The sequence below is a fragment of the Pholcus phalangioides genome, unplaced genomic scaffold (genome assembly GCF_987345545.1).
Source record: "Pholcus phalangioides strain wild (caught in Gottingen) unplaced genomic scaffold, Ppha-v1.0 ptg000007l_1, whole genome shotgun sequence".
In the NCBI taxonomy this organism is placed as follows: Eukaryota; Metazoa; Arthropoda; class Arachnida; order Araneae; family Pholcidae; genus Pholcus; species Pholcus phalangioides.
In genome coordinates this window covers 10,637,879-10,664,798 of record NW_028301600.1, presented here as the reverse complement: position 1 = coordinate 10,664,798, position 26,920 = coordinate 10,637,879, and the positions used below count along the sequence as shown (strand labels likewise).

At 34.9% G+C, this 26,920-nt stretch overlaps 1 protein-coding gene across 2 annotated transcripts; it reads right to left on the bottom strand.

Annotated features, from left to right (window-relative positions):
* Nucleotides 1-3,620: 3,620 nt before the first annotated feature.
* LOC149084907 (uncharacterized) lies at nucleotides 3,621-22,562 on the bottom strand. Of its 2 annotated transcripts, XM_089232641.1 has the most exons (6): nucleotides 22,037-22,562; nucleotides 12,006-12,682; nucleotides 11,704-11,867; nucleotides 7,579-7,736; nucleotides 6,975-7,247; nucleotides 3,621-6,650 (listed from the first exon to the last, which is right to left on the bottom strand). In XM_089232641.1, the coding sequence occupies exons 1-6, from the start codon at nucleotides 22,179-22,181 to the stop codon at nucleotides 6,643-6,645; spliced, it is 1,425 nt and encodes a 474-aa protein (XP_089088767.1). In that variant the 5' UTR covers nucleotides 22,182-22,562; the 3' UTR covers nucleotides 3,621-6,642. The 2 variants fall into 2 exon arrangements, with proteins under 2 accessions (XP_089088767.1, XP_089088766.1); XM_089232640.1 differs by having other exon boundaries at nucleotides 3,621-7,247.
* Nucleotides 22,563-26,920: the final 4,358 nt, after the last annotated feature.

The window sequence follows — 26,920 nt, the reverse complement described above, 5'->3', positions numbered from 1 at the left end:
GAGAGTTCGTGACTGTATGAGTGACCAAGTGAGTGACTGTATGGGTAAGTAATTGTTAATGACTTCATGAGTGACCAAGTGAGTGACCGTATGAGTGATCGTATGAGTACGTTATTGTGAGTGACTATGCGGTTGAGTAAATGACCATCTGAATGACCAAGTGAGTGTCTGTATGAGCGAGTGGCCATGTGAGTGATTAAGTCAGTGACTCATGTGGTCACTCATGCGGCTAAGGCAGGCGAAATGTAACGGGGACGAAACGTACTAGGGCAAAATGTCGGGGGTAAAGTTTTCGCAAACCTCGAGTGACACTGACTGCGTGGTCGCATCGGGGCGCAGTGAGAAAATAAAGGAAAAAAAAATATTCACATAAATAAAATAATACAAAAAAATCATAGGATGAGTACAAAAATAGATGTTTGTCATGAGTGACCACATGCATTTTAGTTTCTAGTTATGGGCATAACGGGGAGAATAAAATTTATTGAACACTTCAAAACAATTCTTAAACTATTTCTTTCATTAATGCTGGAGTCACCATCAATTCTGATATTTTACATTAATTCATGAATTATTCCTTTCATTAGGTCCTAATTTCCATTGGTTTAGGAGTTATTTCATTCATCAATTCCAAATTTCCTTCAGTTATAAATTTTCATAAATTCAAAATTTTCCTTACTTTTCATGTTACTTAACATTTAATTGGGTTAAAAAATTTTTTTTCGTATGGTAATTTTTCAGCATTTCTTTATATTCTATAATAATGCATAAGTTTTTGGATGCTCCGATTCTCTTCTCCACAAAATATTTAAAATCGATACTAATGGGGCACAGAAATGATTAAGGCGCTCCTGGTCCCGCTATTATTTTCGCTCAGGTTCCCGCGTGTGGTCAGGGCAGTCCCGGTGTTTCGCTGATAACATTTTTCGCAGAAGCAGAAAAGTTTTGACCCCGGGTCATCAAAATCTTTGTCCCTGTTGATGAGATCAAATCTTTTGTTCCTAAACAGTTACTGTATTAGAATATCTTAGATTTTTAAATGTTCCAGTTGACAGGGCCGTAACTAGGGTTTTTGCCGCCCGGAGCAAACATTATTTTGCCACCCCCACAATCTAATTCAAGTGTCGCTATTTTCGAACCACGGACTAAGCGTTAAGATTAATCTAGTCGTTTCTTAGGCCGTTTAATTGGGCCTCAGGGCCGTATCTAGGATTTTTGCCGCCCGGTCAAACAGGATGCAGCCGCCCCCGGATCTTTAAAATTCGATAATTTTGTAATGGTGTTCTTTGTTCCCACCTAAAAATGCCGCCCCCTAAATTTTTTCGCCCGGGGCAGTTGCCTCCTCCCTAGTTACATTACAGCCCTGCAGTTTATCATGTTTTTACATTTAAACACGGCGAAATTTGACTTCTTTGTGTGTGTAGGGGTCAATATTACAATACGACCTCTACAGTACCAAAATTTTATCTGGTAAGGGTATTTGAGGTCAAGGGATATACAGTATTATCGGTAGATAGATAGATAGAACCGCTCACAACCCCGGACTGATGCAAAGCACCTTACTTCCGTTACCTCAAAAAACGTATTCTAGTAAAAGTATTATCGGTAGCATCACTGGATTCAGGGGCCTTTTAACGATTTCGTTGTCCTGGGTTGTGACTCAGAGGTTTTTGGGGACCTCTGTTGAGCTACGATTTTATGTATAGACTATTTTTGGGGAGAAATCGGCATCCGAAATGGCATTCTATTATTACGGAATGCACAGATATGCTGAAAAATTCGGGGCCCTGGGCTCGGGCGGCCCACGGAGTGATTCAACTAATTGTGGAAACTAAGCATTTTGATAAACAGAAATAATTAATAAGAATTTTTAAATTAAAAACCGACCGATGGGTCGTGAATTTGATTGCGTTGTTTGTGCTGTTGGTTTTGGGCCGTGGTTTCTAAAAGCTTAAACGATCAAAGTCAATGTATTTTAATCCAACTTTTTACGGCCCCTAATACTGTATTTTGCGTCCCTGTATTATCAGTCCTGTCACCTGCCAATCAGTATTAATTCATGGGTTTTTAATGTTTTGTGTTACATGGGCCTTTACTGCTAATGAGATAAAAGCCACGGACACCTTCCTAGAATAATACAGTTAAATCTCGTTACAACGGCGCTAGGTATAACGATTCATCCCTCCGAAACGATATTTTTTTTAGGATATTCCGAAACTATTACAACGATGTTCTTCACATTTAGTACACAAAAGTGATGTGCAAGAAACAGGGGTGGAACAAGTAACTGAATTTTATTCGTAAACTTATCAATTAGAATTTTTTTTGCTACGAATAAATATAAATTCGTTACCGTTATAATTCGGTCATTATACTTAATAATGCATACTTATTAATCGTCTTGGTAAGTTTGATAAATTTATCACTTTTACCGGCGAATATATATAATACTAGCGTCGTTGGTAAAGTTGATAAATACTAAAAAAAATTATCACTTTTACCCGGTGATTATGCATAATAACCAAGTATCGTTGGTAAATTTGATAAATACTCGAAATTCATCGCCTTTGTCTGTGATTATGCATGTAGTCAGACCCCCGATAACCACACTCTGCTAGGATTTTTTGGGCCCGAGTGGCATGGTGGTAAGATGCTCGTCTACCATCGTGAAGGTTGTTGTCAGGGTCCCGGGTTCGAACCCAAGGGAGGATATAGATAAGATATTTTCCCTAACGAACTCAAGGCGACCACCGATAGACAGCGCCTTCACTTCCAACCCATCTCACTAATGGCAGTAAATTGCAATATAGCGATATTGCCAGAGATGGAGTTTGGTGAAGTAGACCCCGATATAATGATAACGAATTTTACGATCGTACCCCGATAAATGATACAACGCATGTATCAATTATCATGTATAGTATATCATATAGTACGATTCATCATGTTTATTAACGACTTGATGCTTGGGTATTATGCATAACCGCCGGTGGTAACTTTTTTAGTTCTTATTAAGTTTATAAATGATGCCTGTGTACATAATTTCCTGTAAAAGTTATTAGTTTAGGAAAATTTTATCAAATTTACCAATGACGCTTAGTATTATGCATAATCGCCGGATAAAGGGATAAATTTAGGGAATTTATCAGGCTTATCAAAATGCTCGGCAATTATACATAATAACCAGTTATTACTGCATTTATCACATTTACCGTAACACATATACCAATAAATGCACTTTATCGTGGTACTACAACGTCAATTCAGAAGCCATGCCGACAGCAGCATAAATTTGGTGGCGCCTGATGATAATGCTAACTCTCGATGTAACGATAACCCCTCTACAACGATATTTTTTCTTGGTCCGCAGAGTATTGTAATACCAAGGTGTCACTTCGTTCTCAGAATGTAATAATCCAAAAGCAGTAAGTTCACTGTTTTCTCATCCACGATCACGGACCATCCCGAAACCTCTCCAAGGATCCCTGGTTAAGACCCACTAAGTTTTCATGAATTTTAATAAATCTCAACTTATAAATTTCAATAATATTGACGATTGGTATAGGCTTGTAAGCAGTTAACACCATAAAATTTCGAACAAAAGTCACTCGCATACAAAATTGAAAATATCATATTTTATTGGGAGAAAAAAAAATACTTTTTTTAATATATATACAGGTCCAGCCTAAAGTCACCATTTTGTTTTTTGTGCTTCACAATAAACACACACAAGTTCAGATATAACCAAGCCGGAATGTATTGCGTAGACTTGATAGCTCTAGGAATGGATATAATTAGAACATCTTCCAAAAATTAATAATTATATTTTTAATATATATATAAATATAAATATATATATTTCATTGATTTTCTCTCATTTGATAACTCCACTTAATTTAAACACAAATCATATTATTACAATGTATTGCTGTATTACAATATCGCTGTAATTACAACAGTTATACACTGTTACAAAAAAACCGAACAGCAAACATATATATATATGTAAATAAATATTTAAAAATTACATATAAATTTTGATTCTTGTGTAAAACAATCTTAAACTGTATTGAATGCTAAGGGAATGAAGTAATCATTTAAAATTTTGATCGTTTTTTGTAAGAAAAATAATTTTGAAAAATTTTTGATGTGTTGAGGAAAATTTTGATCTTGATTTTGATTGATTTTTGTAAAAAAAAAATAATTTTGAAAACTTTTTGATATATCAAATATATATTCTCATAAATATCAATATAGTATTTCTATATAACATATAATTTTTCATACATATTTACATTATTTAATAATCAATTTCAGTGCAAAAAATAAGTGGAAATTTTTTTTTTGATTTTGTAGGAATTTTAGGAATTTCCCTTTCAAAAATTTCTTTCAATAAGAATAAAATATTTCCACTTGATATAAAAATAATATTATCGAGTACTTTAAGTATCACGGGGAAAATTGTATTCACAATTCATCTAATAATCTAATATTTTGTATTTCTCTCTCGAAAATTCATATAATATACATCAAAATTCATAAAAAAATATATAATCTCTCTTTTTCCTACAAACTAATGTTTTTTTTTTTAATCATTTTTCTTCACAAAAATCACAGTGCAGTTAAAAGTATAAATATTAGATATAATAATACAACAATGTACAAAATTATACTTCTCTTATTTTTCTTTAAAAATTTCATCCAAATTGCATAAATATATCTGATTTCATTTAGAATATAAAAACTCTTTTTAATTTTTAAATGTATTATTTTTTCGATAATACATCGGCAGTGTAACAGCAAAATTAAAAAAAAAAATTTGCGTAATTTTTTTTAGTGCTGTGGAATAAGTACAGTATCTTTGATTGAGTGCTCGAAAGCGGTTTCTAAGATAGAAAATATAAAAATGAAAACCCATCATTTCAGCTTTGATCATATCTTGAAACAGAAAATACACAAAACCCATACGAACAAACACAAAATAACTAAAATAGAACAAATAAAATAATAATAAAAAGCTCAAGTACTTTAAAAATGATTGGTACAAATAAATTTGAGCGAATTCAGTTTCAAAAGCCATTGAAACGAGTACTAACATGTAAAAAAAAAGTAAGAACAAGGGATAAAAAACAATTGAAAAAAACTGGCCAAGGTTTGTCAAAATGGAGGGAAAAATAAAACAATAGTGCCTGCACACGATGAAAATGAAGCAAAAAAACAGCCATGAAAATAATGAAACTGATAACAATTGCTAATAAGATGAAGCTATTTACATTTATTCGTGAAATTAACTTCAGTACTTTTTTTTCCTCTTCTTTTTAAATCGGATGTAAAAATAACAATAAAAATGGAATGGATGAAAATTCTGAAATAAACAGTACAAGTTATAAATAAAATATTTTAACAGCTTTGATTATAGCCATTATAAAGTTGAACCAAAAAAATAGCAAAATTTACAAAAGCTTTTCAAGACGTACATAGAGCAGAAAATAATTTTCTTAAATAAGAAATGGAATATTTACCGCGAATATTGCTTTAATTTTTGACCCTTTTACTGTCAGTGACGCTTGTAACGAGCGAGACAACATAGTTGGAGCAAAGAAGTGAATTTGGCGACTTTTTACGTCGCCAAGAGATTGATAACTTCTCCAGGAAGGTAATCGTTCCGAACAAAATCAGTTCTCATTGGATAATCATCATCGGAAATTAGAAATGTAGTAATTTGGTTAACGGTAATAAGATTTATCTTTTGTATCATATTCTCGACTTTTCGGTCAGTGACAGTAAATGAGTTGTAGCAATATATAGTTCAATATATGAATGCTATTAAGCAATGGCGTCTTAAATAATATATCGTAAGCAAGATTATTTACATAACCCTCTAAGGAAACCCGGAATAAAAAAGCGTGAATTATTTATTGCTGTAGAAACATTTTCCGATTAGACGTGATATCATTGTCAACGCTAATAACAATGTCATTATGTGCTTTTGATTCCATCGCACAACCGTAAATGCCATTTTAGATTTGTTCTTCTCCTTTCATGATGTTAATAATACTCAATAAAGTAAGAGTAATTGATGGATTATTGCGTTCGTAATCAACATCAAGTGACAACTATGCATAATTAAATTCTTGAGCCATCATCTAAATAATGAGAACTCTAAAACCCACTACTGTATGCCTTCTCATTTGAATAACAGCAATTACTTTGAAGTATTATAAATTACATAACTACGGATGACTGGCTGCTGAAGCAACAATAGTAGAACCTTTTCGTTTCCAGAACAATTCGTCAGAGTTGAGAATCGATCGATCATTTTCATGGTTAATTTAAACAAATATTTGAGAAGTGGTTTTCTGTATGGCATGTGAACACACTAATCTTCTTTAAACTTATTACAATACTAAGACATAAGGACATCAAACATAAAACGAAAGCACGTTAGTTTGTACTTTTTTTTCTCATATTTTTACATAATATGTACACCAAAAAACAAAACCATATTTCAGAATAATGTCAGTTGAGCAGCATCAATAAACGCACAGTTGTAGAACTCGATAAGTTACGTGTAAACCTACACTCAAATCAGCCTAAGTCATCCTTTTTTCACATGCTTTGCGAGACCAGCGTAAAGTGGAGTTAACAGTCTGCAAAGAATCGAATTTAGAATTTCAAAAATTTTGAAATGAATCATTAAACATGTGATTCTTTTCAAGCTATAACAGCATTAATACGAAAACACTCAATCAATCATTATTGCTCGTTGTCGCATCGCATCGGTCGATGCAAGAACTATATAATATGCACATACATATAAGAAAGACATTAAATCGTTTCAATTGTCCATGACATATCATCTTAACGTAACAGATGAAATTTTCAGAAACGAACGCGTTTCTTCGAATGAAGATGAGAACTAGAATGTGTCGGATAAATCATCAAAGTTCATTAAGCATGAACTCGCAACAAACCCAGTGGAAATGATCCATCAGAAAACTTGAAATGCCGTTTGTCATAGAACTTGAGCAATGCCGGGCTGTACGGATGGTTCTGTTTCAAATGCAGGTAATGAACTTCCGGCTCTGTGGTGGTGTGTCCGCATTCTTCGCAAACGTATACCTTCGTTCTCCGTTCCTTGTAAGCGTACTGGTGTTGAATACCATGTACTTTCAAAGTGTGAGATTCCAAAGAACATCTTTGGGTGAATGACTTTTCACACATATTGCATTTATACGGGCGCACACCTACAGGGAGAAAAAAAACAACGAAGAATAATTAATTGACTTTTTCTAAATTGATATTGTATAATTCTACACATTTTTGATAAAAATATATATTTAATGTTTATTGTACAGGCTGTCCCAAATTATTTGCAGAGCCTACGGTTTCGGTATAAAAAGTCAACTTTTTGTATACACAACCCTCAGAAAATTTGACATTTTAACCAACTGCACGTCATTCAAAAAAAAAAAAAATGCAATTGAAAGTATGTAAAGTTAATGGTTGCAGCGATATCCACTAAGCAAACAATTTGGGAAAGCCTGAACATGTAATTGAAGTTTTTCATTGTCTTACCTGTATGCGTCCTTGTATGTCGCTTCAAGTCAAACGTATCATTAAAGCCTTTGCCACAGAATGTACAGAGATACCTTTTCATGTCACTATGACACTTCATATGTCTGTTCAACAGTCTTTGAAGGCCAAACGTCTTTCCACAAACTCGACAGCTCAGCCTAAAATAAAGGATTTTTAAAAATTAAAAACGCGTGCACAGATACCTTCTATATTATACGAGCACTTTTCATTCTGCCATAAATACTGCTTATCTGCAAGAAAGATGTGAATTTTTTTTCTTAAATACTACTACAAATTTCGAAAATTTAGAGCTCATGCATAATGCATACTATAACGATAACAAGCTGTCCCGCAGCTGAAATATATATTTTCATTGCTGAACTTAGGGGAAAAAGAGCGGTAACAATAAACAGAATTTAAAAAAAAATGTAGTAAAGTTGTATTCGAAATATTTTTGGCAGTACAATCGTTTGTCCACAGGACTATTTTTGCAACTGTTGACCATTTTAAACAAGCACTGTATACTTCCAATTACAAAAAGTTTGAAATAACACGTGGTTTCTTAAAATGCCAATTTTTTGGCATCATATATAAAAAAAATCTAACTTTTAAAAGTCCCCATATGCGTTAAAACTAGGGTTGACCGACGTCCTCCTTTTTCATGTAATTTCAAGCGTTCTCCTACGTTTTGGAAAAATCGCCCTTTTGTCCTCCTTTTCAGGTTTTCAGAATTTTTTTTCACTCTGAAATTGAGAAATATGTATCTCTTCATAGACATGTGAGTATTTGCGTGTTTTCCCACACATTTTTACACACTTTGACCAATCGCTGTCGAAATTCACAGAATACAAGAACCCATGTTGCTACCTTCCAAACAAGACAGATTCTATTCTAACCATAGCCCAGAAGATTGCTCCAGGATAATATGGAAAAAACAGCCCGAAAAACAGTCCTGGAAGATAAAAAAACCGCAACATCCCCATTTTGAGAATACCATTCGTTTGCTCACCAACATATAATACCGTGTACTATACTGATGTCGGGAGGGAGGAGGTGTTAGCTCTTCCATTCAGAAATAAGATGCAAACAACACTCAATGGTGATTCCTATGGTGTGATCAGCAGATGATCAAAAATTCATTTTTTATGCAAAAAATATTTAAAATAAAAATTTTAATATTAGAAGAAAATACCTTTACATATGTTATTATAAGAAATTTCTCAATTTCAATTCTATTTGAAGGCCAAGAACTCAAAATTTCTCTTCAAAAAATTCATTGCGACCCACCCTCTAAGCCATATATGCTGAACTCATGATCTGAGGGACAAATGTGGCTATCAGAGTTATCTGATGTGACCAGCCACCTCAATCCTAATTTTATATTAATTTAAGATTCAAGCGGCGCATTTACAGATCGCTTAAGTGACCCGTGGCACAATTCCAGAGCATTTAAGCGTCCCGTGGCACATTTTTGGGATCACTCAAATAAGCCCGTGGCACATTCAAAAATCACTTAACTGACCCGTGACACAGTTCCAGAACACTGTGGTTCTAGAATAAACGTCTGGCCCGTGGCTTATTCAGAGATGCCTTAAGTGACATGTAGCACAGTTTTAGAGCACTTGAGCGACTCGCAGTGCAGTTCTACAGTGACGCGTGGCACATTCCGAGAGCCCTTAAGTGGCCCGCAACACATTTCTAGAGCACTTAAGTGGGCGCCGGGGATATTTCTAGATCACTAAAAGAATCCACGGAACATTTAGAGATCACTACAGTGGCTCTACAGATGACTTATTAATGGGGGAATATTAGTTCAGGTGCCCACAAACTAGGGAAAAGTTCTCTCGTTTTTTTCAAACCCAATAAAGATGCCACTAAGATTGGTTCATATTTTCACATAGAGTGGTGGATGAGACGTAAGCATCATTCAAACCCCTATCCCATTATCATAAAAATTCAGCACATCCAAACCCTCCAATCGATGCTGACGTAACACTTGAATGACCCGTAACAAGTTTACGATGGCTTTCAGAAATGCCACTAAATGTAACAAAAGACAAGGTTGTTGGCCAAAGAAAACCTCTCGACATGCTCCAGGAAAAGAAATAGAACTGACCACGGTGGTAACAGTTTATTATAAACGAAGGGAGACGGATCGCGTTGTTCTTTTTTTGCGGTTCTGTTTTAGTTGGGAAAAATTATTGTGATGGCCGGTTTTTTTTTCCTTTGGTGAGTATAGTAGCGCCATCTTTTGTACAAATTGGAAAAAGTTACTTTCTCAAAAGGTATGCATGCAGGCGTCCACTTTTTTCAGTTTTCGAATCTGGTAACCCTAGTTAAAACCTCCAGTAAGTGAAACGTAGAACCTGCTCCAAAATGTCATTAACAAAAAAAAAAATTCAATATTTTTAAACGTAATATTTACGGAGATATCCGGCTTTGAATTTTTAAGCATTTATGATTGAGAGTGGGGTAAAAAATGAAATTGTCATTGTGACTGAGAAAAAAAGAAAGGAAATAGTTTTTCCGCTGTAATTTAAAAATTTTAATAAGAACGAAACGCCTTTTTCATTTGCGTTTCTCATGCGTTTGAAGTTGCAGTTACCAACGTTTTCTACATTTTGCTATCTTTCGTAGAGAGATTTTACATCTTGCTACTTTTTTTTTTTCAATTTCAGTTCCTGGTGCTTAAAAAAGGTTGACTAATTACTTTCTTTATGAATTTTGTTCAAGAGGGTTGAGAAGTATCTGACACAGTGAGCAATGAAAAACGAATCTTTTAAATATACAAAAAAAATCTAGCTAAATAAGTTAAACAATAGTTGAGCGGTTCTGTTTCAGTTGAGAAAAACTGTTCATTTTTGTGTTCAGTGCCTAAAATAAAGATTTTCATACTAAATACAGTTATAAGCCGCCAAAACATAGTAATTTTTAATTTTTTATACCTCCATAAATATTGCATTTAAAAATATGGACTTTTTTGCAAATGACTTTTTGGAGTTTCTGTATTTCACTAATTTGAAGTTTTAGCACACATGGGGACTGTATAAAACGCCAATTTCTTTATTCTTTATATATGCGACCCCTAAAAAATTAACGACATTTCAAGACAGCGCATGTCAGTGAAATTTATAACTGAAAGCGTTCTTTTTAAAGTCAACAGTTGCAAAGATAGTCTTGTCGACAAACAATTTGATCGACCTTGTATATAAGCATATTAATCAATTGCATCGCTACAGTCAGAGGCGGATTTAACGGCGGGCGCATCGGGCACGTGCCAGGGGCTGACTTCTAAAGGGCCCAAAAAAAACACAAACTTCACACTTTTTTCTAATTTAGGGGGTCCAATAATCCAATATTTTCCTTTGCGCCCGGGGCCCCGACCGACTTTAATCCGCCACTGACTACAGTACATGAATTTTTTTGAAGCTATACAGGCGACGAGTTCTAAGCGTCAATGGGAACGGTAGCTAGACCAAATACATCCCACTATTAGACCTTCCAAGTTTTCATGAGTTCGAAATTCTCAAAGTCTTCGCCAGTATCACTATTGCAAGAAAGTTGTTGCCCTCTTGGTGAGAGGCATGGAAAGAAAAAAAAAATTAAAATTGGCTTTCTTGCGAGCTCTTTGTTGACTCTGACACAGTTTCATAGCTTTTTACAGCAACGAAGAAGAGGTTAAACGTAAAACAAACAATAGCTCAATCAAGGCGATTTGCATAACGTGACAAAATAAGTTAATAGATAAAAAAAGATAAGCTTGGATAGATGGATAGTTTTAAACAAGAATAAAAAAACCTGTGCCCTTCAGGGGCTTCTTCTCCGATGTCATAAAATTCCACCATGTAATACGTACAAAATCCACAAAAGACTTGATTATTAAAAAATATACATGCACTTACTTAAACATTTCAACGAATTTTCTGAATTTCCCGTATGCGTATGATATCCAGTATATAACTGTAATATTCTAAACTTACAACTTACCTTTATAGTTTTGCAAAATGAATAATTGTGTACTACGGGAATATCATCTGACTAGCCCATTGAGCCATGGTTTTAAAATGGTAGTTCGAAATTGTGTTTTAAAAAAATTAGTAGTAAAGTCATTCATAGAATATTTACCTTCCTGGTTCCGTATCAGCTACCTGTAGAAGTTCGGAACAAGAATTCGAAAGAGGAGCAATATCTGGACTGGACGAATGCCTAGAATTTCTTTGTGGAAGAGGATTTTTGATACCATGACCACCGTTGACGAATTCGAACGGTATATCGTTTGGAAGTCCAAACTAGAAGAATGAGAACCAGTTGTTAGCTGAATAATTAGTTATCAATAAAAAATCGTGCGTCTTAAAGTAGTTCAAAAAGTTTGGCACTGAATCCGATAAATATTAGGGCAATATTAAATATAATTAATATATACTAACCCTCTGCTGAAGTAGTGCCAATCGGACAGGCAGAGATGGAATCATGGACATCTTCTCTCCTCTTTCGTCCCCAACACTGTCCGGAGATCTAGATGAATTGCTGTCACTGTCCGTTGGAGATAGTGGCCTCGTATCGAATCTGTATGGATCCATATGAGTGTCTTCATGGTCCGACATTTGAGGTTGAAAATTCTGACGGTGATGCATTTGTTGAAACTGCAACTGTAGTTGTTGATGATGATCCAACGGACTGTGTTGGGGTGTGACAGGCGTTCTTTCATCGTCTTCGTCATCCGCATCCCGATAATGATAATTTTTTTGTTCATCAGGCCTGGGTTTATGATAATCAAGTGGCTGGTCTTGAGTAACTACAGTCTGAATCACAGAAACTGCCAGATAAGCTGGCTGAAAATTTGATGGATGAAGCAACGGAGGTGTTGAGCTGGATGATTGCTGTTCGTACGCGGTATCGTCTCCTTCTGGTGACGATGGTCCGCTTTCCCTAAAAGAGTTTGGACCTTGCAGGAAACTACGGCATCTCTCTAAGAATACAGGCGTCGTTGTCTGGAGACGATCGGGTGAGATCGGTGGGCTGGAAGTCACTTCATCTTGAACACTATCAGCTCTCGACATTAGTTTTTGGTTTGTTTCTCTCCATCGAACTTTAGGTGGTAAGTCTGTAAGGAAAATAAACAATTTCAAAATCATATAACCAGAACCTCATCGGAAAGACATCAATAACTTCTGAGAAACGACACTTACGCATTCGATTCATCACTCAGAAAATTTTACCGACTATCCTTAGAGACACAAGAGCCGTAACATTCACAACCGACTTTGCTGAGGTGGACACAGCTGACACAATGAATTGAAACAGAAATTAAGAAACATATACGACTTATAAAGTCATATTATAATACGTCTAAAAATTTTCAGACAAGACCATAAATAAAAAAAAAAAAACTTCCACGTTAGAGGAAAAGCAATTTCATCACAGAAATATTTCTTTTCAGCTCTGAAACGGCCTCACATTAAGTTTGATTTCCAAACCAGATTGAAAACAACAGAAATGAATGAAGTAAGTAAAAAATAAAAGCAAAATGGCTAGGAAATCTAGAAAAAGCGTCATGTTACAAACACGTTGTGCCATCTGATTAATTACGGGAATCCAAGTTCACCCTTGATAAAGGTCACCTTTATAAGAAAAACTTTGTTGAATGATAATCAGTCCTTTCTTTTTCTCACTTTTTCTTGAACAGAACTCGCAAAAAAGAGGCAGAAGAAAAGACAAAAATTGAAAACGTTTCCGAAATCAGCGGTTATGTGTGCCAGCAAGTAACGCCTTAGTTTCTAACCCCACCAGTCATGGCCAAGGACGTGGTGGATTTGGGAAATTCAACATTAAAAAAAAAAAAAAATGCAAAAAAGAGTAGGCGAATTCCCTCTGGCAAAGGGTTGGTTGTGCAACAACCTGCTATGTATGACACAAGCGCGCTGGATTGCACGATGCAGGTGCGTTTTCACGCGGACACTTCTTTGCATAACTATTAAGGAAACTGCGTATTCTTCATCACATCGTGATTAGTCACTAATAATTCTTTTCTTCTCACTTTTCAATCCCTCCCTACCATTAATTGTAAGGATAAGAAAAAAAAACGGTACTTTTTTTCTTTCGCGAAATCGTTTCTGTAGACAAGGGGGCTACAGAAATAGTGTGAATTTTATTTCCAAGAAATATACTATAACAATTGCGAGTATAGTCGGACGGCGAGGAAAAGTATGGAAATTTTTTCTCGTATCGTTATATTCATTGTTATGTGTTCTCATTGTTATGATGTACGCATTAAACAGCGTATCATCCTGCCTCGTGGCGAATCCCACAAAGAATTTTACGACGCATTTAGTCGATTTCTTTTATGTCTCTTATACCGCGTCCGTCGTCTTGAAATAATTTTTTGTTTTTGTTTAGTTGGCAAAGAGCCACAGCTTCCTTGAACAGAAAGAAGCAATTCAAACACGTAATCCGTTACAACACAAACACTCATACTACTGTTTTCATTCTTTTTGCTTCAAAACTTTCCGCGACGTTTGCTGCTTTCTTTTCTGTTTTTTTTTGCTCGGGGCTTGCTTTTTTTTTTCCTTTTTTTTATATATGTAATAACAGGTCACCTTCCGAGAGCTGAATGAGAGATTCCGCTCGTCACCTCAAACCTACGGGGGGGATTGTCTGGTTTACTCGCATTTGTTTTCTTACAGGTCTCTTAGTTCTTGACAATGACTTTCTGTTTTGTTTCTACTCTCGGTTTTGTGGTAGTGGAACATCCAGATACGTCAAATTTAGTGGCAATTACGGGACGAGATTCTCCCCCATCGCTTTTCTTTTCCCTAAAAATGATTAAAGACTTATCCATGTAAAATCGCAAAAGTCCTGGACAAGAACCAGCCTATTTTCCGTAACGGAGACTGAGGAAATGTTTAAAAAAGTTTCAAACCATGATCGGACTCAGCAATGAATTAGCCAATTAGCCTCTAATTACACACTATGGGTACATCCATTTTAATTAATAAATCAAGGTGCATATTTAATTTGTTATTTAAGTACGTAGCTGTCTGGTATTAGAAACAGTAATGTTGTCTGCAAGTGCCAACGAATTTGACATGCGCAAATCTTGCGAAGCTTGGCAGAATTTTAGATTAAATCACCAATTTTACAGTCTTCATAGCAGATTTTTCAACGTTTGTCGAATCGAATGTTTAGTTGATTGTTTTTATTTTATTTTGCGGATGATGTCTGGGAAATGGTCATCGGAAGACTATCAAGCTGAACTGACAATCTTGTAATACTCAAAACGTACTGTGCATCCAGAGATATCTTAATGGGTGAGCTAATACGATTAAATAGCCCTTCCTTCTCGTCTCCTTCACACCACATTCCAAAAAATTTTCTATTATTTTTCTCAATTAAAATTGCTTTAATATTTTATTTATTCTTTGCTCTTCGAATCAATGTCAGGTAAGAGAAACGTTCCCACAAGTTGCAAAAAAGCTCCAAAAGACCACCGAATACAATAAGACGACCTAGTGTAGAGTAATGTAATATATTTAAAAAAATATTTATTCTATATGAAAACCACTTTGTTTTTCAAACACCTTGTAATATAGTAGTTTGAGTATCACCACCTACCAATAACCATAACTGATCATCAGTTCGTATTTAGAAATTGGACGAATAAAACGAAAAAATGACTAAAAAATGTTTTTCAATTCTTACACGGTCCCTAATGACTTGACAGTAAGAAAAAGTATAAAGTGAAAGTGATGGTTTTTTCCATTTAAAAAGAAGGGAGCTAACGAGGAAACAGCAAGTTAAACGAGTTATCGAAGGAACCAGCTCAATGGGAAAAATAACGGCATCTAGAAGATTATCAGAAGATTGCACAACATGTTATATATGCTATATCCAACCTGTTTTTTTTTTGCCGAAAACCTAGTGTTTAAAATAGATCGTGGTAAAGATGACCACAACTGATTGCATCACGATAACTTAATTTTAAAGAAGATTCTCGAATAATGTTGAAGACATTTTTGATTTGGTGATCCGCAACCAGACAACAGATTGCTGGTTAGTTTCGAATCATCCAACAATGATAGTAGGGGTCTGGTCAGACTATTTTGTAAGTTTCAGTGTTTGTGAAACATTTTTCTTTGTTTTTGTGAAAATGGTCATTAATTTTGTGGAAAGTAAGTAGTTTTTTCTGGGAAGCCCCATAATCTAGTTCATACATGTTCAATCTATGTTTCGCTGGCTAAATGCGGCCCTCGGAGTCATCTGATATGGGCCTCGGCTTTAATAATTAAGGAGAAAACTTAATTTTGTAAAAATGAACAAAGCGGCACATTTAAAGATCACTCAGGTGACCTGCGGAATATTTGCGGATCACTAAAATCACCCGCGGCACATGTACAGATCACTCAAGTAGCCCGCGACTCGTTTTCTAGCCAATGAAGTGACCCGCCATCTCCGAAAGGTTGAGCAACCTTGATCTAGTTCATTCATCAGAAAGGAAATGAAATGCCAAATTTATAGTTTCGTTAATTTGTATTTTGAAAAATGGGTGAAAGGTCCTTTTTTTCAGATCCGGAATTTTGTGAAGGGTCCGTTTTCCGGACCCAAAGTTCGACTGGACAGACCCCTGAATAGTATAAAATACACGACCGCTCTTAAAGAAACGGAAACGGGTCATTTACGGCATCGGATTTCTGAAACGATCTCGTTTGTAACGACACATTGAAGTACCAAGGTCCGTGTACCGACACTAGTAGCATATGTCTGATTTATGTCCTTATGTCACTGGTCAGCCCGATGTTCCCATTTACATCCCACGTTGGACCGAAACAGAGCTTGACCATCTTGGATTTCTGGTCGTTTGTTAAAGTTAGAGAATACTACTTTCCTTCCTTGACATACTAAACCCTCCTTGGCCATAAATTATTGCGAGAGAGATCTAAAGTATTTCTTCCAATGCCATTACTAATACCATGTCCTATTGAAATTGGGGGGAATCGGCGACTGAGAATCATTTGTGAACACTCAAAACGATCACTTTCCGAGACATTGAATTCAAAGTCACTGGCTGTACTTTGAGACTTTCTCTGAGGGTGAGAGGGAATAATATAGAATAAGAAATAAGTTGGGGGAAATTTTTCTTTTTGGTCTTTCTTTTCCTGGGCTATTCAAAATCTTTTGCACCTTCACCTTTTTCGATGTGGTGAGCTTACCTACATCCTCCGAATCTTGCCCTATTTGGCAAGTGCCACTGTACACAAAAGGAACAAAAAAAAAACAGGGCAAAGTACGTGTATGGAATCCATCAATTCCGATGGTTCTTCTTAAAAAAAATCTTAGACGCAAAAATACAGTCAAACTCGGTTTTCACGACACCTCGGTTGTAACATCAATAATTAGTGGTCCCGGCTGATTTCCATAGAGAATAATGTTAATGAATCTTGCCTATAACGTCGATGAAAATGCGACGACCTCGGATATAGCGATGAATTTTTTTGCCGGTTTTTTCTTGTATTTATACGGCGTTTTCTCCATTTTTTTTTAAATTAGAGCTCAGCCTATTAAGGCGATGCTTGTCTGTCGTTCTATCATGCCAAATGCTAATATAATAATTATATATTACATGTACGACGTTCCGACTTGAAGATTGACGTGTTCCGTATGCGGAACATTCATGTAAATTGCCTTCCCGACTTTTTTCTTGAGAATAATGTCTAATTTTTTAAAACAAAGTTTTCTTCAATTTATAATCTTTGCTAGAATCGGAGGTGAAGGTAATTTTCATAATTTATAAATTCTGTTATGAATATGACAATAAATATTAATCTCGCATATTTGTCATGTTAATTTTTTTTCCCTTGCGAAATAAATTTTAGCAGATTTGCTGCATGTTTCTCGTTGAGGGTCATTTATAAGCAATATTTGGCAGTTTCACCGGCAATTCGCGACATTTTCAGGAAGAATTTACAATGACCCGTATTTATGATCCCGATTTCCTGTATTTTCCTTCGATCCAACATGATCAGCCGAGTGATATTGAAATAACAACTTTACGCAGTGTTTTGATCGCATCAGATTATATTTTTCGAGCAATTAATAAACTAAGATCACGTAATTATATGTCATCTTATATCCGTTTTCAAGTTCAAAATCTCGGTCTAAAAATTGTCAAAGACCATTTGGTATTTTGCAGCCGGGTGCGGAATTTTTTTTTTTGGCGGCACTCTAGTTGCAATATCTGTATACAGGGTGATTCAAAACTCAGCGTACCATCTTTTAGGGGAGGTAGAAACACGAAAACAAAACAGGATCACGTAGGAATGTATGACCGGAAACCCCAACCTGATCAGCTACTTCACCAAACACCAACTCTGGCCATATCGCTATTTACTGCCATTAGTGAGATAGGTTGGAAGTGAAAGTGCTGTCTATCGGTGGTCGCCTCGAGTTCGTTTGGGAAAATATCTTATCTATATCCTCCCTTGGGTTCGAACCCGGTGCCCTTACAACAACCTTCACGATGGTAGACGAGCATCTTACCACCATGCCACTCGGGCACCTGAGTAACCTGATCAGCTGGAGGATAAAAGAAGATGCAGAAATGACAAGCCAATAATGGATGGAAAAAACTCTTTATTTAGCGATACTTTACACGAGGACAGTACACGTTACGTTTCACAAAACAAGTGCTTAAAATTCTTACCATCCACAGTTATACACGCAATACCCGGTATTTCTCGAACTTTTGCATATGCGACGGAGATTCTTGCGATGTGGATGGTAAGAATTTTAAGCACTTGTGAAACGTATCGTGTACTGTCCTCGTGTAAAGTATCGCTAAATAAAGAGTTTTTCCACCTATTATTGGCTTGTCATTTCTACATTTTCGTTCATCCTCCAGCTGATCAGGTTGAGATTTCCGGCCATACATTCCTGTGATTCTGTTTGGCATTCTTGTGTTTTCTACCTCCACTAAAAGTTTGTACTTTGAGCTTTGAATCACATGCTTTTACTAGGAAGAGGCTGATAAGGCCTGTGGAGGACTACGGATAAAACTTATTACCGTATTATTTTTTGGTATTTACTGGAAAACCAATGTAGGAGACTCACTAGAAGTCACAATGGCTTGCGGGTCCTTCTCCACATGTGCGTTAGTTAAAAAGACAATATGGCATTGTTAATTTGAAATATCTATAAATTGATGAAATTTTAAGCTGCCGATAAGTAAAAATATATATTCAATTTATTTGAATCTCGTTTTGTGGCCTATAGCTTCTTTGAGGGGACATCTTTCAAACCAGACACATTATTTATTAGATGTGACTATACGCACTTGCTAAAGTTTGGTCTTGATAACATTGATATTGTGTAAAAACGATTCAGGAAAAAAATTGACCAAAAATTATCGATGTCCCAGCCGCATTTGATGGAAAAATCATATCACCAGTATAACTTGATACTCGTAAATATGATGTAACATGTGTATATTAATTTCATGTCCAAATCTGATATGATCGTCCGTCCGTACGGCTACTCGGTTGAGTGAAATGGTAACGCCCTCTCTTCAGAGATTCAAAACGACGAATTCGTTCGTCGTCATGGACCAGTAATAACATATCCTCAGAAAATGTTGGACAAAATATGAACGTACAGGAAAAAGGTACTAAGAATATGTATGCAGACGTTGGAAGTTGAACAATAACGAACGCTATCCGTTCATAAACCAACCAACCAATTCAACCCTCCTGTGAAAAAACTTTCACTGTCCCACATTTGTCTGGGAAACTAATCCAGGAAAGCAGGTACTGAACGAAAGGCGATACGTTATGAAAAGGACGGTCAGTAAATCCCAAGGAAAATCAAGTTCATGACCTAGAAATAGGGTCGTTCTTCGAAGACTGGGGGTGGGGGAGGCTTTTCCTTGAGTTACCTTGACATTGGACAACAATAACATGAACTTCACTCTTACTGAAGAGAAACGTTTTTCACACGATCCTTCCCCCCTGGTACCATCGATTACGTATTCTCACGGTACCTAGACCCAGTAGCAGCAGCACCTACGCTCTGTACACAATTTCCCAATCCCCAACAATTCTCATGGTCCCCCTCCATGTGACTCTTGTCCAACTCTTTTCAGATACCTCCTCAACGTTTCCTGTCTCTTATACAACGCAAGTCGTCATATAAGAATGACCGAACAACTACAATGAATATACCAAATGTCCAACGGACGGAAGTGGACATTTTCTTTTCTCGGTGGGACTTAAGTACTGACCATAATTCAACAATGAGTTTGTTTCCGATTCATCTAGATATGTCCTAAATCATTGCCCATCCTGTAAGCATTATTACAGAAGACGATATTTTTTTTTCTGAAGGATAGAATCTACAATGGCGTAGTAGAATGTTTTTTCGACCAAACTTGAGGACAAAAACATAATTATAAAATTATTAGAAAATTTCATCAACAAGGAATGACATCGGACATCCTGTTTAAAAAATAAAAAAAATAATACAACGTCCTAACCGCAGAATTACAACAGTTCTGACAAGTTTAAGAGATAGATAATAAGAATAATAATAATAAACACACCAACATGATATTTCATAACGTGGCCTTGGTTTTGAACTTGACCGTTCTTTTCGCTTTCTTTTCCATTATTTTTCATTTTGCTCTTTGTTTTGTATCTGATTTGCATATAATAATAATAATAACAACACGATTCTTGTTAATCCTAATCGTTAAGATCTAGGCTAAAAAAATTTAAAAAACAATTACTTCTCAAACAAATATTTCATGACTCGCAAAATTCGTAAATGCATGAAGAAAAAGCGGTTTTTTTAGAGTTGCGTCAAACCTCAAGACAAGAAATCCAACGGTAGACATGATAGCATAATGATTTGGTTAAAAAGATAATGTGTGACGCAAATTCCGTTGCGCAATCTATATATTCTAAGGTATGAGGAAGACTCTTCATAGACCAATCAGGAAAAACAAGCCGAGCCCTTGAAGGGAAAAAGGACATCAACTCGCATCAAAGCGCCAAACAAACTTTCGTTCATGTCAATGTCATACCCATGTGATCGGTCAAATATCGAACTAAAACGTACCTATTTATTTTTGACCGATATCTAAACATTCGGTCTAAATATATCTAAAGTTCGATTTTGTATAGATCAGCCGTTTTCGAAAATATCCCCGTGGGTCCACAGAGTTTTTCTAAAAAGGGCCTATGAGATGCATTTTAGAAAAAGAAGTGGCTATAACTTTTACTATCCTTAGTTCCTAACGTCATAATTTTCTAACCTACATGAACAGCTATAAAAATTTTCATTCGTGTTGCAATAAAAATATCTATATTAGAAAAATATTTATATTTGTTTAGATTCCTCGAACACACGTAGCCATCAAGAGTTCCGCGCGAACTCAAACATCGCAAAACTCTGTTCAAGGTATTTGATTAAGGCACAAGAGCTAATTGAAAAACACCAGATATAAACTATACAGAAGGTCTTCAACCTTTTTCTAACCGTGAGCACTAATTATGCCCATCATCAGAAAAAAAGCAATCTCAAGATAACTGTCATATGCGCAAACTCATACCACCATAGACGTCAATCAAAGCGTCAATCAAATGGAGCGTCAATTAATTATGAGCTGGTCATGAAATAGGAAACAAAAAAGAACCGAGCACTCTTAAAATACTTCAGCAAACACTGCGATGATCCAGGTTAAAGATGCCTGGAGAACGCGCTTGAATGTCTCATAAGATATTACGTTTTAGAGCAACTCTCAGTCGAAATTGATATAAACCTAACATGAAATTGATCTAAAAGTGAGATGGAATTAATCTAAAAGTGAGATGGAATTAATCTAAAAGTGAGATGGAATTAATCTAAAAGTGAGATGGAATTAATCTAAAAGTGAGATGGAATTAATCTAAAAGTGAGATGGAATTAATCTAAAAGTGAGATGGAATTAATCTAAAAGTGAGATGGAATTAATCTAAAAATGAGATGGAATTAATTTAAAAGAGATGAAATTGATCTAAAAGTGAGATGAATTCATTTAAACCAAAAATAAAATTAATCTAAACCAAAAATGAAATTGATTTAAAAGTGAAATAAATTGATTTGGAAGTGAGATGAAATTTATTTTAAACTAAATTGAAATCGATTCAAAACTTAAGTGAAATTGATTGAACACTGAAATGATATAGATAATTTATTTAATTTGGCAGGACCGATTTTAATACTGAAATGAAATTGATATAAATCGTCAAATAATCTAAGCTTTATTATAAGAATATAAAAGCATTTAAAACCTTTTTGAAAATAACAAATCTTTTAAAAATTATCAGTCATAAGTAAAATAATTTTTTATCCTATTATCATTACCACGTTTTTCTTCAACAAATATGATAAAAATTCTGCGAAAAAAATAATATTTTCGAATTCAACTTACCAGTCAATAATGGAGAATGTCTTTCTTCAGATTTTGACTGTGACGATACTGACGGTGACTGTTCAGGACTTGGTGGCGGTGTGACTGTGCCACACGGTCCAGTTCTACAATGAATTCGTTTTCGGATGAGAAAAGCTTTCGGCATGATTCAAGTTTAAAAATATATTTTTTTTCTGACCTTAAATTGGTCAATCTAATTTTTTTCAAAGTTCAAGTCCTTAAAAATTTAGAGTCTCTTGATATCAACACACATTTATAATAAAAACTTCAAACACACGACGAAACACGCGAGCACAAAAAAAATCAATAGTAAAAAGATGATCACATACAAAAAATTTTTCTAAGTCCAGAAAATAGATTCGTATATTTATATAAAAATAGAAACTATCTCAAGAGAGAGAGAGAGAGAGACTGGAGATGATGCGACCTACGCGTTGGAGCGATTGTGCGAATGTGGGCTAGTATACCACTGGTAAGAGAGAGCAGTTTGAGGAGATCCCGACCAGCGAAAGTGACTGGTTGAGGAAGATCCGTGACGTCACAACTAGTGTAGGGTGGCCGGCCACCACCAAAAAAAAAGCAACAACCTATAATAGAGAAAGTAGTCTCAAAAGAGAATCAGGTGGCCGTGAAAATGTGGTTGGTGGTGGTAGTTTTTTTTCTTTGCCTAGTAGAGTTACTAGGTTTTTTGCGCACGCGCGGCCTACCTCTTAACTAAATCGACATGATATAAAAAATTATTACAGAAAGGAAAAAAAAAAAATCGCCAACAACCGGCTCCAGGTGAGCGCAGAAAATATCAACTGTATTTCTTGAAGAGAAAATGTTCGGATTCAAGACAACGGATGGTTGGTTAGTTGGTTGAGATTTGATCATAACCATGGCAAGTCTCATCGAGACACGAAAACATTTTTCTCTCATGAATTTTTTTCTCATGAAGTTTTATCGACTGTCTTTCAATGAGAAAAATCTCTATCGGGATTAGGAATGCAATAACTGAAATACTCGCTTTGCATATTTATTAGCTATTCAGTCCAGCGGAAATCTTATTGTGATTATCGACCTTTTAGAAGTCAAAGCCCCTTTGTGTAATGTCTAATTTGATTTTTTTGTCATCATTTAAACGAATTTTTTTTTGTGGGTTAGGAATTATAAGTATTTAGTTTGGCGTGCATAATGAGTCAATTTGCTCCAATTAACGATCGATCTTTTTTCTTTTTGATGAGAAACCTGAAAAAAAAAATAGTTATAGGACACACACACACGTATTATTTAAATTTTGGACGGGATTTGGCATATTAACTGCGGTCTTTTCTGATTTGAAACTTGAATTTTAATGATTCTAATATTGGAATAGGTGGATTATGAACTGAAATTGAAGAACTATGGAACGGAAATTAGAAAAAAAAAATGTGGGATTGAGAAATTCATGAAATTGTTAATATCAGAACCGTCGAAATTTAGGATAGAAATCAGAGAATCAAAATTAATGAAGTTTAAAGTCAAAACTGATGAAATTGACAAAATTTGGAACTGAAATTGACAACATTTGGAATTGCAGTCCACAAATGAAGGGATTGAAATCGACAAAATTTGGAATTGTAATATGCAAACTAGGGGATTGAAATCGACAAAATTTGGAATTGTAATATGCAAACTAGGGGATTGAAATCGACAAAATTTGGAATTGTAATATGCAAACTAGGGGATTGAAATTGACGCACCAATTCATGAAATTTAAAACCGAAACTGTCGCAATTTACGATAGAAATCAGGGAATCAAAATTAATGAAGTTTGAAGTCAAAACTGATGAAATGGACAAAATTTGGAACTGAAATATACAAAAGTTTGAATGTAAATTGACAAAATTTGGAATTGTAATATGTAAACTAGGCAATTGAAATTGACGCACTATAAAATTGAGATTGACCCCCCTCCCCCAATGAGACTGAAATTGACAAACTATGAAATAGAAAAAAAAAACTATGGAATTGAATTAAAAATCCATAAAATTGAAATCTACAAAATATGGAATCGATATTGAGAAACTACGAAATTGCAACTGCCAATTGTGGTTCAAAATTAATGAAATGTAAAATCGAAATTTGAAACTATTGAATTAAAACTGAGATAGCATAAAATTGAAATTGACATACTATAACATTGAATTTGACACACTATAACATTGAATTTGGCACACTATAACATCGAATTTGGCACACTATAACACTGAAATTGACACAATATGAAATTGAAATTGATACATTATGAAACTGAAATTGACACATTATGATAAAATTGAAACGGACCACCCTAGAAAATTGACACAATGTGAAGTAAACTAACAAACCTCAAAAATGTAAATCGATTATTGAAATTGAGAAAGATTTATATTAAAATTCAGAAACAATGAAACCACGAAATTGATAATGACAAATTATGAAATAGAAATTGAGAAAAAATGGGATCTAAATCTACAAAACACGAATCAAAATTGACTAACTAAAAAAAAATCGAGATTGACAAAGTATAAAATTGAAATTGAAATTAATAAACTAATAAAAATAATAATAATGTGCCTTAGGCGGAGATTACACTATAAAAGTTTTATAAAATTTCTTTTATAAAACGTGAAAAATTCAACCAATAAGCTTACCGGTTGCATTTGCTCGAATGTAACCTATGAGCTTTATTGGTTGGATTTTTTAACTTTTATACGAGAGATTTTATCAAACTTTTGCGAAACTTGAAAAAAACAATCAATATTCATATCGGTTACATCGAGTAAATGCAACCAACAAGCTTATTGGCTGTTTCTTTTTTTTGAAGTTTTGTAAAGGATCTTTTATCAAACTTTTGTAGTGCAACCCTGGTCTAAGGCCGGGAGGGTTATATTATAAAAGATTTAGAAAAGTTATTTTATAACATTTGGGGCGAATGCAACTAGTAATCTTATCTGTTTTCATTTGCGCGAATGTTTTCGAGCAAATGAAACAGAGAAGATTATTACTTGCATTTGTTATGATCGTTTGATCATTTTTGTCGCACCACGGTCATTTTCTGCACATGAGGACTAATTATTTTTAGACCGGGACCTACAATTTATTGCCAATTCCGAACGGCAGGCTTGTTTTTTATACTCATCGAGAGGTTGGTGCGCTAACCCCACGATGGGAGACTCCCTGCGGTAGCAATTTTTTCTGCGGTCAAGTCGTCGTTTCTGTTGTACCCCTGTGTCAGGAAAGTTTTCTGACAAGAACAAACCGGGTATCGAACTCGCGACACCTCTAAACATCCTTTGGTACTTTAGGCGAGTATCGATGTATCGACCTGGGCTACCGCGCCCTGCATTTGATATGTTTAACAAAATAATTTTTATAGAACTATTTTATAGTGTAATACCGGCCTAATACTTAATTAAAACTTCGAACATATTGTTCGACTGATACGTCGTAACTAACTGCCCAAAATATTCCCGATAATTGAAACAACATTTTAAAATAATTTAAGAAATTTTAAAATTCTCAAATCAACTAATCAGAGAAAAACATTCAAAAGTAATAATAAGAGATATATAGAAAGAAGTAGAGAGCACACACACTACATTTCCTTGCATGAACGACGTTTCGCTGCCGGGTTTGTTCTATCCTTCATTTGCATACATAATATGTATTTTTTTCCTCGTCTTTTTTCTCTATTCAAAACTGTCGGGCAGTGACACGCGCACATTCAGTATATACGAGGGATGGTTGTTATTCCCTCGGATATAATAATGATGGCGGTGGAAGAACTCGTTTCCAGCTTGTTTTTTGTTTTTTTTTCATTTATTTTTAACCCATCAAATGAGTCTGTAGGTTTTTTTTTTTTTTTGATAGTTTTTAGCGCCCTTCCGACTTAATATAACAACAAGTAACCAAACGAACCAGCTCGAAAACGTGGTTTGTTTCCTGGAGCGGAACTGCCTTGTCTGTCGGGGATATTGTTGTTGCTTGCTCTACTGGCCTTCAACTTGAAAACAAGCCAGATCAGCAAGGAGAAAGTGGAACAAGCGACTCATACGCCAGAGAAAGTGAACAAATAATATTGGGCCAAATACCAAGTTCGACCTTTTTTTTCTTTTAAGATTGATGATAGAGAAAAAGCGATGTCAAAATATTGCACAATTTCCACGAAAACTCTATTTTGCAATGCAACGATAGCGGATTTTCTTGCCGATACCTTGAAGATGGGCCTCTACTTCCACGCAAGGCCATCTATTTTATTTCAGTTTGTCCTTTGGGGGGATTTCGGTCATAATATTAAATCCATATCACGTGAATTTAATTGAAATGTATATATATTCACAGAATGATCATATATAATGACGTTTTTGTTTTGATATTTGCATTAACGATAAATAGGATATTTTAATATATTTTGATATTAATTTAATTTTCAGCCCTGTAATAACCATTTTCTGCATTTATAGATACTGCATAAGGCCACTAGAACTCTAATGTAGGCTATATGTGATTAATGCACTGGAGAAGTTTTTTTGTTAGAAAATCGCCGAAAAAAAGAACAAAAATATATCGGTAAATTATCAATTTTCGAATTTTTTTGCGTCTTAAAATTTTAATAAAAATGCCCCATTTTTTTCAAAGAATATAAAAATATTTTCCTACTTCTATTCCGTGAATTATACGTTAAAAAAACATCGAATTCATTAGTACGAATTTTTATAAACCATTTCGTTTCCTCTGCCGCTTTCTTTCTATTTTTTCCATCTATTTCATTTTACTTTCTCGTTTTTCATTTGTCTTTTCGGGATTTCGTTTATAATATTCAATCATATATCACGTGAATTTAATTGAAATTTATTTACAGAATAATTATATGCAATG